Genomic DNA, 15,261 nt, shown 5'->3' with positions numbered 1-15,261 from the left:
TGGTTGAGACCTCAGAGTTTGCTGGAACCGTTGAAGACCATAGTCACCAAACCAAAGTTGTTTGCTCTCACGGAAGCATTACACGTCAAATAATGGTTTGTTTACCTCCTCCATGTTCTGTAGATTAGTGTTCCAAAGCCTGTATTGTTGGAAAGAGACGATTCAGACACGTATCACCTGGCATACACTCATTAAATAGACCAGAATCCGGCCTCAACGTGGAAGACAAGTACGTCCAACGTCAACATCGGAAGAATAAGCCACAATCGGATAGGGTAGCACGCAATCGTGTCTATTCGCTGTATGTAGGTTCTCCCAAAACAACCATAACGATACCAGATCTAATCTAATGATGCTTTCAAGACGAAACCATCGCGTTCGTAAGCATGACCAAGCCGAGAACCATCATCTCGAAGCTGTCAACACCGTCCTAAAAACACACAACACCAACATCACCACGTTGAAGCTCATAATCCGCCCTCAAACTCAGAAAACTCAATGAGGAACAAATCTATCTAGGGCTGACTGGACGCGTGGACCCTGGAGTTACCTAGACCTGTTTGAGGTACTCAACGACCTTCTCCCTCTCTTCCACGGGCATCATGCGCAACAGGTCACGAACACCGCTCCAGGCAGCAACTGGGTTAGAGCTCTCGGCAGCGCGGAGAAGTTCCCGCATCTGGTCGGCAATGGACTCCTTCTTGAGCTTCTCAAGCTTCTCATTGATGCGATCCTGGTTCTGCTCGTACCACTCGACCACTTCACGGTCATTGGTCTTGAAGCCAGGGATGCCAACCCATGATTCGAGCTGCACAAGATGGGGACTGCGAGTCTCCGGAGAAGCCGCAAGCGAGGTGTTCTCAGGATCATGACGACGCTTGCCGGCAGGATTGATAGCTTCCTCGATGCGCCGCAGGATGTCGTCCTCGATGAGCCTTCTGCGAACGCGCCAGTAGAAGAAACGACGAGACTGACGCCACTGTAGGCTCTGCCTGATAACACCCTTGGCCTTCATGCGCCCGGCTCGGTCATGCAGATCAGCAAATTGCACACAGATCTGGTGGTAGATTGGAAGGAGGAGCTCCTCGCGCTGCTGCATCTTTTTCTTGATGTTATCACTCTCCTCCTTGGACAGGCCTTCCTTGGCCATCTCCTTCTTCAGACTGCGGTAGACAGGATCGAGGCGAGCCATGGTTTCGAGCTGCTTGTCCTTCTTGTATTTGATGGGAATGATGCCCTCGGGCTCCAGAACGCCACCGCGAGCTTCCTCATCCGCGTACATCTCCATGGATGCCGGGTTAATTGTCGGATCCACAACGACCCACGAGCCACCACGAAGCTCACCGTGGGGCGGAATGTAAATGAAGATAGGTTTCTCGAATCTGGTCAAGGCATCGACGATGAAAGAACCGTACTTGAGAACCTCGTTGTACATGTCACGCTGTCCTCCAGAGAAGCCACGCCAGTTCGCAAGGATCATGAGTGGAAGCTGCTCGCCGTAGTTGAAGTCGTTGATGGCTTGCGCTGTCTTGAAGGCCGAGTTAGGATACCACACACCACCTGCCTCGTTCGTGACTTGCTCAATGGAGTCGGGGTTGGCGGGATCAGCAGGGGTGATGTTCTCAATGGTCCTGGTCTCGACAGCAATAACGCCCATGGGGATGCCACCAAGACGTGCGCGACCAACCACAACCGTACGTGCCCAGCCACCGAGGGTCTCAACGAATGAATCTTTGTCAAACAGGCCAGGCTGGAATCCGTCTTCATCCTCCTTGCCGGCAATCATCCACCGAACATCGTACGTTTGCTTGTATGGGGGCGTATAGACAACATCGCGATCCCAGGGATCGGGACTCGGGCTAAGAATAGGCAGCGGGTTGTTGCGCTGGTCCGGAATGAATGATAGCCACTGGACTATCTTGGTGACACCGTCGAAGTCATCTTTGGCTGTCAAGTGGGACACACCGTTGCGATACATGATCTGAGTACCACCGAGCTGAAGGTTAGACGTGTAGACTTCGCGACCCAGCAGGCTGTTGAGCGCCGGAGCACCGGTGAGGATGATGGGCTGTCCTTCGACCTGCACGGCGCGCTGACCGAGACGAACAAGATAAGCGCCAATGCCTGACGAAACAGTCAATCGTACAGTTCAGCTCAAATAGGGCGTTGAACGGAGGGGGAAAAAAGCCACTTACCAACTGAGCGGCATGTAACCAGTGTGCAAGTGAAGATGTCGTTGTAAGCACGGCTAGTTGCACCAGCAATAAGACCAGAGCCGCGCAAGCACTCAACGCCCAAGCCCTCTTCGGCACCAACGATAGTAATGATCTTGTGGCGCTTCTCACCATCCTCCACGATCTCTTCTGTGATAACCTCGTTCTCGAAACGCCTTTTAGCCTCATCAGAGAGGTAAAGGTATTTGAAGCCGGCTTCAGGCTTGGCCGGGTCATTCCAGGCGACATTGAAATGAGGCATCAGCTCTTCGGCGAGGCCCAAACGAGCACCTGAGTTCGCGGAAAGGTAGATGCGCGGAATGCCCATCTTTCTTGCAAGCTCAGTACACTTGAAGAAGAAGGTGTCCTCCTTGGGGCCAAACGAGCCAATTTTGAAAGTGATGTCATTGGCGACGACAATGAACTTGCGGCCATCGGGGTATTCAGGCGTGCGAGCATTGATGAGCCATCCAACCATGCCAGTCGAGTTCATTCCGGGTTCGCGTGATACTTCGGCCAAGTTGTCTTGATCGCCAAGGACCAGTTCATTGTAGTCAATGCATTCGCCGATCGCAGGCTGCTTCGCGGCCAATGAAGGAATCTTCTTGACAGCCTCGGTCCAGCTGTTTTGAATAGCCTGGCGGAAGAGCTCAGGGAAGTCATAGACATACTGTGTACCGAGAATATGTGCCTTATACCTCTTGGGTTGCAACCAATTTTTGGTAGGATAGGGCGTTGACACGGGAAGCAAGTGCATCGACCCGATCTTGGCATTACCACTGACGTAGTAATACACCCACTCGCCCTTCTCCGACAGCTTCTCCTCGTACAGTTCTATCTGAATGACAAAGCCGGAGGTGTTCGTGATAATAACACGCAACGGCATCGTATCGTTCTCGTCATTGTTGTCGGACCGCATGCAGTTAATACGAATCTCGACCTGATGCACACGCAGCCGCCAACCACGAGGACCAAAGCGATCCAAGAAGCCCTGCAGGGATTCTGCAACTTCGTCTGCGGTGACCTGGAACGTATGGCTGAAGTTGATGAACATGTGGTTAAGATCGGTCTTGTTAGTACCAATGATCTCCAGTGCATCGAAAATGTCGTTAACAACGCGGTCAGCCTCAGAAATCAGGTACTCGGCCGTGGAAATCTCGTCACGAAGCCGGCCTGGACGCACGACTGCACGGGTGAAGTAGCGCCGATCCGTCTCAACTCCTCTGCCAACGGCTTCGTACACATGGATGTTCTTGTTCTGGGTGAACACGGGCGTGAGCTTGAACTTAGAGAGGCGACCGAGTTCGAGCTGGAATGCAAGTGATGGCTCAATGTGACGGATGCTGTCATCTTCGGCATAGTCTGGGCCGCGGAAGGTGTAGTAGCTGGGATAAGAACCGTCGTTCCGACCGCAAATGAACGTCAGACGACGGACACGACGAGCAAGCAGGTCGGCCTTAGAATTCTGCACCCAGGGCTTGATCAGGGCCAAGATCTCCTCGTCGTTCTTTCCTTCAGCGTCCCGGACGGCAACATTGACAACGGCAGAAAGTTCACCAATACCCTCCAAGCGAAGAGGTGTGCCGGGCCGACGCCTTTGAGCGAGATCGGCAGCGATGCCTGGCTGTTGCTTGCGGTCCTTATCCTTAGTCTCCTTATGTGCCAGCGGCAGCACCTCAAGAGCTCTAGACAATGCCTCTTCAGCATCAAGCAGATCCTTGCATGGTACTATCACGCCTTTGCGGATAGGCTCGTCCCGCGTTCTACGTGCCAGGTACGTCATGTCGCTGATGGAGTGGATACGCTTGAAGTCGTTTTCGACAGGCGTGGCCGGAGAAGATGGCACGACCGACTGCATGTGCATGGAGGACTCGGTTTGGTTCGCGCCACTCTTACGGAGCGCGAAGTCCCAATCGATAAAATACGGCCTTTCTTCGTCGTGATAGCGAACTTCCCTAAGGTTGTATGCACGATATGCGCGGCGGACGTAGACCTCGAGGGCAGCAAGGGCCACATAAGGGTCCTCGTGAGCGAAAAAGAGGGTGAGGACATCGAATACGGTATACTTGGAGTCGACAACCTCCTTCAATACCTCACGGTCTGGCCGCCGGTGAGACCAGCCGGTCTCTCCATAACGGGACTGCACAACTGATGAGCGGAGGATGTGTTCCATCTGTGCTGTCCTCTCCTCCAGCGATGGGAGAGCACAGAGGATGAGGACCTCGCGCGCCTTGAGGGAAACCTTGGCGGATTGGCGAGACTCAAGTTCGGTCAGCCGGCGAAGCACAGGACGAAGGTGCTTTCCAACATTTCCAACGTTTGGCTTGTTAGGCCGGTACTCATCCAAAAGGGCGAGCACCAGGGAGTTCTTGCTCATGACGTTCTTGTGAGAGAGGACAGTATTGACAACCTTCTGAATGTTGTCCTTGTACTGGTCGCGGAGCTTGAGAATAGCTTCTTCATCCTGCAGGCGACGGCCCGAGAACTGGCACTCGACATCGGCATACATCGACAGCAGGTCTGCAATGAGGTTCAGCTCCCGGGCCTTCTGACCGTCGAGATAGAGGTTGAGCACTGAGGTGAGCGGCTCGAGAGTGGACTTAAGCAAATCCTGATCGGTTTTGTTGGGGACATTGTCGTCCAAAAACTTGTTGAAGACCTTCAAAAGTTGACGAGCTGGAAACTCTGCTCCCCTGTTTTGAGCGCGCTCCAGAACCTGCGTAAGCTGCGCATCGAGCTTATGCGGCATGCGGGCATGAAGTGCAGAGAACTGAGCGGAAAATTCGCTGTACGGCAACTTCGGATCGCGGAGGACCTCAATAAACTCCTTGAGCTTTTGCTGCATAACCACCTGGTTGTCGTAGCCGTTAAGGATGTCGCACATGGTGCCATAAAGGACAGCAAACCTTTGAGCAGGTTTGCTACCCACGACGACTGGACTGCCGTACTGGGGAAGCTGGCCTACAAAAGGCTGGGCTTGTTTGACGCGGCTGGGGTCATCCAGAGCGAGAATGCCCAAAATATCGCCAGCCTCAAGTGTCGCACCTGGCTGCTTGATGAACTGCACAATACCGTCCTCCTGGGCAACGAGGGGCATATACATTTTCATCACTTCAACTTCAGCGAAAGTCTGGCCGGCGCGGATATGGGAGCCGCTCTCTACCGTATACTTAACGAGCTTTCCTGGTGAGGGAGTTCGCAGTTGTGTAGGGTCATTCTCCTGCTCCAGCAAGCACGTCTTGCCATCAATCGAAATGCGGGTACCGGTCGCTTCGTCCTTCCAGTAGACATTGTGGCTGTGTCCGCCAAGCAGAACCAGGAGACCACCGTCGCTCAGAGTACGCACGCCGACCTCGCACTGCGATCCGTTGATAAAGAGGCGGTAAGTATCGACGCTCGAGCGGGTGACGGTGAACTTATAGCGAAGACCCTCATATATGAAATCGACAGAGGAAACTGTCTTAAGGATATCCTTGGACGGAACCTGACCCTTCTCCAGGCCAGCCCGATAATCGGCAAGAGACTTCTCGCTCTCCGTGTGGGCCCTGATAACGGCGCCACAGATGATTGCCAGATTGGTATCGGGCCGCTCAGCAGTGAGTTTCTTGGAGATCAGCTCATCAAGCCAGCCAGTTGTGATTGTGTTCTCTTCGAATGCCTGCGTCTCAAGCAGCTTGATTAGGTACTCGACAGTGGTGCGGAAATCGCCACGAATGCTAAGCTCTTTGAGAGCGACAATCATATGTTTCCGCGAGGCAGCGCGGTTCTCTCCGTAGGCGAAAATATGACCAAACTGAGAATCAGAAAAGCTGTGAATGCCACCGGCAGTACCGACAGAAAAATAACCCCACACGTTGGAGCTGGAGCGGAAATTGAGCTCCTGCAGCATACCGCTCGAAGGTTTGAAACCCTCGCCAGGATCTTCGGAGGTGATGCGGCATGCAGTAGTATGTCCCTTGGGAGCCGGCCTGCGCTGAGTCTTCTCGCTCTCGGGGTTCTTGAACTCGAAATCGATCTCGGTCGCCGCCTTGGGGTCCACGCCGTAGAGAAGGCGGATGTCGCGAATGCGGTGTAGGGGGATACCCATGGCGATCTGGAGCTGCGCAGCCGGCAAATTGACTCCGCTGACCATTTCCGTGGTGGGATGCTCGACCTGGAGACGAGGATTCAACTCCAGGAAGTAAAACTTGTCATCGGCATGCGAGTAAAGGTACTCCACAGTTCCCGCAGAGACGTAACCAACAAGCTTGCCGAGACGGACAGCGGCCTCCTCCATGGCCCTGAAGGTGGTGGGGCTAGCAATTGTAACGGGAGCTTCTTCGATGATCTTTTGGTGTCTGCGCTGAACTGAGCAGTCTCTGCCAAAAAGCGAGATGTTGTTGCCATACTGGTCGGCAAGCAACTGGACCTCCAGATGCCGGGCGCTATCCGCCAGCTTCATGATGAAGATCGGAGAACCCGGGATTTCAGCAGCTGCTGCCTTGTAGAGCTCCTCAAACTGGTCTTCATTCATGCACTTTCGGATACCTTTGCCGCCGCCACCCTCCGACGCCTTGATCATGACCGGGAAGCCAATCTCTCTAGCCTTCTCCAGGCCTTCTTCCCAGGAATTGACGCAGCCCTTGAGGTAAACCTCTTCTGGGACAGTCACAATGCCGTTTTCGTCGATGTGAACCTCGCTAACTCCAGAGCCAGACCATGGGATGGTGGGAACATTTGCGTGCTGAGCGACGATAGTGGACGAGATCTTGTCACCAAGCGACCGCATGGCAGATCCAGGAGGCCCAATGAAGACGATCTTCTTGGGTGAAGCCGCCAAGGACTCCGGAAGCTTAGGATTCTCCGAGGCATGACCCCTAGTCAATGTGTATCAGTATCACTCAAGTCTATTAAGTGTGTGAGGCACTCACCAGCCGGCCCAGACGGCATGGACATCCATGCGCTCGGCAACATCGACGATTAACTCGACGTTGGCATAGTTATGGTTATTTGTGCCACCAGGCACTTCGACATAATGATCTGCCATGCGGATGTAGTCGGCATTGGCCTGAAGATCTTCTGGCGTAGCCATGACCGTGAACTTGATGGCACGCTCGTCTCCGAACGTCTCGTACGCCCATTTTCTTACCGACCGGATCTCCTTGACGGCTGCAATACCGTTGTTCGCGATCAGAACCTGGAATTCGATATATCATCAGCCATACAGTCGAGACCAACGGGAGGGATCATGGACAAAGGGGTTAGTAAGGGTGAAGGGGAGACGGGGGCTCACGTTAGTGATGACTGTGTGGCCGCCATGTTCGGCAACAAAGTCTTTCACTTTTGATGGAGGGGCATTCTCCAACCGATTCCCACCAATGAAGTGGGCGGGCAACTTGTGCTTCTCGGCGTATGAAGGCCTGCCATTCGAGGTTGTGCCGTTGGGGGCACTCTGCCCATTGGGCTCCGCCATTTTGTATCTTAAGAGAGATCTGAGGATGAGAAATAATAAGATGCTGTTTTCCTACTTCTCATGTAGGACTCTGAGGGAGCGAAGGTCAGGCGGTCGGGCAAGCCGGCACTGTTGTCGCGTGGCACCTCGAGAGTGTTTGAGCCCAGGTTGGGCCTGTAAAATAGATGCGAGGCCTGTCTGTTGGAAACACTGCTACCAAGACGATCCCAAGTCAGCTGATTGCTTGGTTGTAACAAAAATGTTTTCAGGAAAAATCAAGAACCAACCTCGATTCGCAGCGGAATTCCTTTCTCTTGGAGAGAGATGGTCACCCACGAGTCAGAATCTAAGATGGATATCGGCACAGGTATCTCTGCAAGGGTCTCTGCGCGGAGGACAGAGACTCGACGGTGGATTAGAAAAAGGATTGGCCGACAAAGGCACAAAATCGCGGAGCAGAAGAAGCGAAAGCCGTCTCGTCGAGCGTCCAGCAGTTTCCGTGAGAAGGCCGGGGGAGTTGAGGAGTTCTCGGGAAGGAAGGGAGGAGAAGGAGATACGAGTTTGGGCAAGAATTGGGAGGAGCAGACTTGATGAATGGCAATCCAAGAGTTTCTGGTGGGAACCCGCACCCATGAGACGGTGGAAGGTGGAACCAGCAGCATGCAAAAGGGACAGCGTGCATCCAATGTCGCGGTTCCGATTTGTGGTTCGCTATTTGTACCAGGTACCTTCTTCTTGTCATCCACTTCACCCCGCCACCACCACTTCAAAACTTTCCGGGCAGCTTGGAGATGTGCTGCATCCTGTTGCAAAAACGCGGTTTGGTAGCTGATGTGCCTTCCTCACCTCCATCTTTGTCATCCACGGAATGTTGGGAAGCTCGTGCCGGGTTAGAGAAGCCGAAGGGTTTGCATTTGCGGTGCCACACCCAATGTGTGAGGCGTCATCAGGTTCAGGTTCTGGCTCCTGGCGGTTGAACCCTCCTGTCACATCCCACTTTTGGTCGGGCCCCGCGGGGCTCGCTTGTTTCTCCCACCACCGCGGCCTTCCCTGCCCGAGCATGATATCAGAACAGCAAATCCACGTCCACTCAGATTCACTAACACTTTTAATAAACAACTTACTAACGCCGGCCCCTGGACATTTGCACATCTAATTTACATGAAAGGAAACTTCAGTGTCCCTTTACTGACAGACAGGATGGAAAGGGGACGTAGGCGTCAGACACGGATTACAAACCCCCATGTACAAGTACCTGGCCCAAGCTTCGACGGTGAACCCACATCGGCACTCGGGCAGCGCCATCTAGGGTCCGGTGTCTGACATCATTTGGGTCCTTTTGATGGCTCGGCCTGCGGTTCCATCGCAGCAAAGCGCGATGCCCTCCAGTCCAGCGTCCGACACCACACTGGCCGCTACAACGCCGTGGATCTCCGCAACGACAACGTGTTCCCCTCGGCGATGGCCAACCCATCCTGAGCTTGTCATCACGGCATCGAGAGGATCTCTCAGAGACCGCCCAGATGTGGGGCACAGGATGCGCAAGCGTTTCGCGGCACCCCAGGTCTCAACAACATTTTTTTTACTTCTCCCACGGTTCGTGTTTCGGCTCGTCTAACTTCTAAAACCCCACCGGCTGCCACCAAGAGATCACCTCAGCCCAGTGGGCCCCGGCCAAGTCAGTGACACGCACACTCGTCCAGAAAGGACAAGGCACCTTTGAGTCTCAGGTCATTCATTGCAACGCCGAGGTTTACCGCAAAATTCGGGCAACTACAAACTTTCTTCTATCTCGGGATTTCCGGCCGGAAGGAGTCCGGGATATGAGATGGCGGAAGGCTCTGTTGAGGCAGATGGGCTCCTCCTTGCCAAAGTTACAGATCCCCAATTGTTGAGAGTTTCCCGCACGGGCCCGCGGCAACCCCGGCCACCCGATCGACAAGATTTCGGCTGGCCCACAGTCCGGAGTTTGGAGCTAGACCCGCATATCCCCAACATTCGTCCGTTCTGGGGGAATCCATTTTCGGATTAGCGGAGGGCCCTTTTGTTGGTCCCAGTTGGCAGGGCTGCCAAGATGCGCCTCAGCGGCGGAAATCTTTGTATCGGATGGTGAACGGCTGAGCATGTCTTTTGAGATGCCGGCGAGTTTTTGCATATCGCGTCCGTGGCTATCGCAACGGCATTCGAGCAGCGTGGAAACCCACGTGTATTGGCATGTTGACGTTATTTCCATTTGTTGTCTACCCGCTTCTTCGTTCTGGCGTGCCGTATCTCGGTCAAGGCAAGCTGAGGGATGAGGGTGTTGTCGGCGATTGCTATGGATGGGATATGGCTGCACTCTGATGGCTGGATGTATTTAGGGATTGTATGAACACAGACACTTGTCAAGTTTGGTTTTGTCTGACAAGTCCGATCTTGTAGTGGCGCATTTATCATCCCCAGAGTTCTCTATTTTTGACTGAGCCGATGAGTTACACCTGGGGCTATCCCTTGGACTCAGGTACTCTTCACTGTTGTGTCCTTTCGCCAGTACGAAGGAAAACGGAGGATGACATGGAAGGGGTAACTCATCTCAATTCAATACTCTTACCCTTGCCTTAACAACGTTATGATCAGCAGTCCTTCTTAAGGCATGGTTCAGAGGAGATGATGTCCATTTAACCCCGAACATCCCCGCCCACACGTAGCCATCTATATCAATGATCTGATCAAGATTTCCCCTCCCATTCCACACCCAGATAAATAGACCCTGCCCAAACCGCTCCCGTCCGGATGGAACACCGATCTGGTTTCTTATCTGTCCAACGGTCCAGCTTCTGGGGCCGGACACAGTTTAGCGTTTAATGGTCCAGTGAGCGAATGAATGAACAAAAAGCCAAGCCGTTAGACCCACATCCGTGGGCCTGACATCAGAATCGTACGATGTCCTTCTCTTTCCTCTGCAACACCACAGCTCCCTCGCCAGCTCGGTTTCAGCCCTACGAGGATGGTTCACCGTTCCGACCTCGTGGGAAGTGCTTGGAACAGATGTCAGAGTGCCGGCCAGGGAGGAAGGCGGAAAAGATTTTGGCTGCGGTATGAAATCGATTCCTCCAGCGACAGGCGGGATGCATGAAGTTGGTTGGCTGCAAGGAGTCGCGGAAGTCGTTATCCCAAGCATCTTGCATATGGTGCGGTTAGCGCAGGCTATTGTACATGATTCTAATGTGTGTTTATCGCAGATACATGGGGGGAGAAGGGGGTGCGTATGCAACTTGCTGTGATGGGCATAGACTCCATCTTGTTGCTGATGTGCCAATCGCCATTTGGAGGGTTATCGATGTTTTTTGTTTGGGCACGGACACTGGTGAGGGGATCGCCGTGAGGCCATTGGGCGGTCAAGCCTAATATATAAGCAGGACTCACCTTAAAGGGTTCGTCTCTCTCGCTTGAACTCTCGATCAGATTGTCCTGGGAGTAAACAGTTCAGCATCTTGTTGGAGTATCAGATCACTTCGGTTCTTTTCGCCCGATTCTCGCCGGAATGTAAAAATGGCTTCATCCATAAACTTCTCTAGAGCATCCAACAGGACAAGACCAAGCGACACGCCGCAAAATAAGTCACCTCACCTTCCCCAACATGGAACCCGAGCTAAGAGACTAGGAGTTATATGTATGGTATGTACTAGTATCCGTACTTGGATGGGCTAAGTATCGACATTCTTCACTGTCAACCCTCGTCGCTATCAACACAGGCCCCAATAATACCACAGGTATTCATATCCACCACGCATTACACAGAGGATACAGTCATTTGTTACACCTATCGATTCCCTCTGTCGTCCATCGGACAATGACACAGACCAGGCGGGCAGGAGGAATTGTCGGCTACCTTAACAAACACAAATGTTGGTCGATCACACGTCCGGAATGGGGAAGATAGGAAGGGGTTAAGGGAAGGGGGTCTCAGCAGCGCCAGGGCCAATGTAATAACAAAAAGGTAATAAAAAGTGTGTATGTAGTGACTATCCCATATCAACAAAAGTGCGAAAAGAAGAATGCGAAACTTGCTGAGAAAACAAAGATAGGAGGTGGTATCGCGAATTCCACGAGCAGCAGCATCAACAGTAGCAGCGGCCAGAAGAGAAGGAAAAAGGGGGAAAATTAGCCCAGGCACCACCACCACCTAACCAGCCATCCATCCATCCATCCAACCGGTGTGTGTCAAAATCAAACAGACGAGACAGATGATGGTGTTAAGGAAAAGCAGCAAGCAACAACCCAAACGGAGGAGAGGCGACTGAGGATAATGACTCAGAGAGACAAAACCAAAAAGAACTGGAGAACCTCAAAGTCCTCCCCCAAGATCTTCGTCGTTCTTGATGCGATCAATCTCTGAGTCGGCCGACAATGCTGGATGAATGCCTCCAACCAACCAAAAACTCCATACAACCAAAATCGGACTTAGTACCACCCCTTCCCCATCCTTGCGTTAATTTCAATACGTCTCTCCCAAATCTTCGTATACCCTCGCGTTGCTGACCCTCCTCATTCCTGAAACAGACGACGCCCCGCTGGGTCTTCTAGACCGTACCGGAATGCCGCTACCCGGAAGTGGGATACCCGTTTCATAGCCGCCACGCCTAGTTGGCGTTCGTCGGTAGTCAGACTCGTCGTCTTCAAGCAGTGACTCGTCGGCGGCCTCGTTGGTGGTGGTGTAGCTCATGCTGCCGCTGTGGCCATGGCTATAGACTGAGTTGTGCACACCCATACTGCTGCGTGGGCGCGAGAGCGGTGTGCGAGTGCTGCTTGCACGGCTCATGGGTCGGGAAGAAGGTATCGGAATCGCGGATTCAGCCGCCCGGCTGGGCGGTCGGCCGTATGTGCTGCTAGACATGCTGGTTCGGCTGCTGGGGCGGGAGTAGAGATCTGAGTCAGTTGACTTATGGGAAGGGGTGTGGTGGTTGATCGTTGAGCCATTGGCAGTTGGGTTGCGGTTTGGTAGGGGCCCGTGAGAAAATCGCGAAACTCCGGATGATGAACTGAGACGCGGGACGTGCTTGCTTGCGCTGGCAATGCTGCTTCGGGAGGCTGAAGGGGGATGGCGAGACTGCGCGAGACTCGGGGGCGGGAGTTGCTCGTCGCTGGTCTGGCTGGAGGTTGAGGCATTCGATCCAACAGTGCGCTTTCGTGTTCGGATACTGAGCGTGCCCGAGACGTTGCCACTGGCAGACCGAGTCGATGGCCGAGGCGGTGTGCTCGTACTGCTAGAGTAAGTATGGTTGCTGGACGAGAAGTTGTGGTTGCCCGTGTAAGTGTTGTCAGGGCCATAGGCATTGGTGAAAGCGCTGGCAAAGGGAGTGTCTTTCGTGTTCGCGGAGTTTGGGAGTTTGGAGCGAGCGGAGTGGACACGTGCCTCGAGCTTTTGCATCTGGGCAGTGAGAGTCCTGATGTGAGTAAGTGAGTTCGTTGATGACACGCCTCTTGCAGCACGTGCGGCTCGAAGCGCGGCCGACTCGCGTGGCCCGGATGGCCTTGGCCTTCTGGGCTCAGGCGGCCTTGTTTCGGTTGTTCTTGTTTCAGAAGAGATCGAGGTGGTGACGGAGCGAGCACCTCCCCTGGAGGACGATGAGCTTGCGTTGACCGGTCTCGGCTTGGGGGTAATGCTGCAATCGGCAGAGGGTAACCGGCTTCTCGGTAGGCGGTTCGGAGTCTTGAGCGAAGAGAGTTTAGGCAAAGGCATAGAAACATCTGACATTGGCGGCGATGGTGGATCCTGAGGTTCTGAGATAGTGTCGATAGTGGACAGCGACTTCGTATCTGGTGGTGTCGTGATGTTCATAGGCGAGCTGGTATTGGAGCGCGGTGAGTGCAAATACGACGGCGAGCCCGGGATAGTCAAGTCGGTCGAGAGATTCGACATATGCGAATTTTGCTTGCGGATCTTGTCTTGCAAGATCTCCGCTTCGATTTTGAGGTCGGAAAGTTCTTCCCGTAGCCTCTGTGCCTCAACTCGTAACCTTTCCCGCTCCTGCTCACCCAGCTTGATCTCCTCCTCCAGCATAACTCCCCGTTCGATTGCGATGTTGTACTTGGATTCCAGATCCTCCAGGGATGATGTTGTGTGCCGGGCATGGCGCTCCATGTCATCGTTGGCTACCTCTATGTCGCGCAGCTTGAGCTGGAGCGTCCGATTGGCATCGCGCAGAGATGTAATCTCCTTTTCGAGATTGCTCTGCGCTGCGCTTGCCTCGGCCTTGGACTCTTTATATTTCCTCTGCAAGCACAGTGTCAGCCAGCCTGGCCTTGTATGCATAGCAAACGGGCGTTGGAATTTAGCGACTAACCTTCCATTCCTCTACCTCGAAGCTCAACCCTTCAATCTTCTCTCTCAATGCCCTCTCCCGCTTGTCGGCTGCCTCCAGATCCTTCTCGAGCTCGGCCTCTAGCTCCTTACTCGAAGCCTGAAACTCGGAGAGCTCCTGCTCCAGCATCTCATACTGTGCCTTGTACCACGCAAGGGCTTCCTCGGGTTTGGTCGAGGAATTTGGAGGGGATGTCGGCGGCTCAATCATTTTGGCGGTTTATTAGGCGACGTGGTTGGATACACAGTCTCTCATGTGATGGAAAATAGCAAATGTCTAGTAGGAAAAGAAAATGTCGTAGAAAGAGTGTCGTAAGTCGGTATCGCAAGAGTAACAACAAAGGAAAAAATTCGTGCGTCGTGATCGTCGTCAGGTTAGGGAGTAAAGATTGTCGATTCGTAAAAGTCGGCGCGGAGTAAAGCGGAAAGTTGCTAGCTGGTGTCCGCGTCGAAAAGAATGTGGGGTAATGGTGTTTATGTTGACGTTGATGTGGTGTTGTGTGTTCTGGGATGAAATTCGCAGCAAGCTCTGCAGTTCGCAGTGGTCGAGGCAAGCGGCTGCCCGACTGGCGTCGGCGGTTGCAGGCAAAGAAGTCGGTGTCGGTGAGGGGAGTCACTCCGGCGGCAGTTGAAAAGTCGCTCTCGTGTCGCCGAAAGACAGTGCCGTGTGCTCACCGCGCGCAACACACTTACCTACTTACTGCGCGGCCGTGCTGTAGTTGTCGTCGTCGTGGTCGACGTCGAGCCGGTGTTGGTGTTGTCGGTTGTTGAGAGGAGATGGTCATGGAAGCATGGAACCAGCACAGGCAGGCGGTGCGGGCGGAGTCTGTTTGGCTTGGCAACCAGTGTGACCCCCCGGGAAGTGCATGCACCAGTCACGGCCAGTCTTGGGCAGCCTCCCTGGCAACCGTGCGCCAGCAAGTGGGGCGACCCTGCATCTGCGAGCCCTGGAGACTCAAGAGTGCCGCTGGCTGCGGTTCGCTGGGCTTGCTGGCTTCGCTGCGGCGCCCGGCTGACAATGATCTGCGCTCCCAAAACAGAAACGCCCCCAATTGATTTTGTTGGCTTTTTTTTTTTTGCGATCAGCTCTTCCCTTGCCCATCCATTCTGCAAGCATGTCTGCTCGCACATGAAACCTGACCATATTTTGCCGAATCCAGGCCAGGCATCAATAGCGTCAGTTGTCCTAGGCATTATTATGCCGCTCCTCATCCCTCTCTCATGCTCTGGGGTCATGCAACCATCCGCAACCCTGGTCATGCACAACAACAATC

At 53.7% G+C, this 15,261-nt stretch overlaps 2 protein-coding genes across 2 annotated transcripts; both read right to left on the bottom strand.

Annotated features, from left to right (window-relative positions):
• Positions 1-550: 550 nt before the first annotated feature.
• Positions 551-7,665, bottom strand: CTHT_0021690 (acetyl-CoA carboxylase-like protein; the record flags this gene model as incomplete). The annotated part of the gene is made up of 4 exons (XM_006692575.1): positions 551-2,124; positions 2,196-7,069; positions 7,124-7,389; positions 7,486-7,665. 4 exons carry the CDS (start codon positions 7,663-7,665, stop codon positions 551-553), a joined length of 6,894 nt encoding a protein of 2,297 aa, XP_006692638.1.
• Positions 7,666-12,121: 4,456 nt separating this feature from the next.
• CTHT_0021680 (nuclear distribution protein nudE-like protein) lies at positions 12,122-14,198 on the bottom strand (the record flags this gene model as incomplete). The annotated part of the gene is made up of 2 exons (XM_006692574.1): positions 12,122-13,900; positions 13,971-14,198. The coding sequence occupies 2 exons, from the start codon at positions 14,196-14,198 to the stop codon at positions 12,122-12,124; spliced, it is 2,007 nt and encodes a 668-aa protein (XP_006692637.1).
• Positions 14,199-15,261: the final 1,063 nt, after the last annotated feature.

The sequence above is a fragment of the Thermochaetoides thermophila genome, assembly GCF_000221225.1.
Source record: "Thermochaetoides thermophila DSM 1495 unplaced genomic scaffold scf7180000011816, whole genome shotgun sequence".
NCBI classification, from domain to species: domain Eukaryota; kingdom Fungi; phylum Ascomycota; class Sordariomycetes; order Sordariales; family Chaetomiaceae; genus Thermochaetoides; species Thermochaetoides thermophila.
This window is presented reverse-complemented; position numbering and strand designations above follow the sequence as displayed.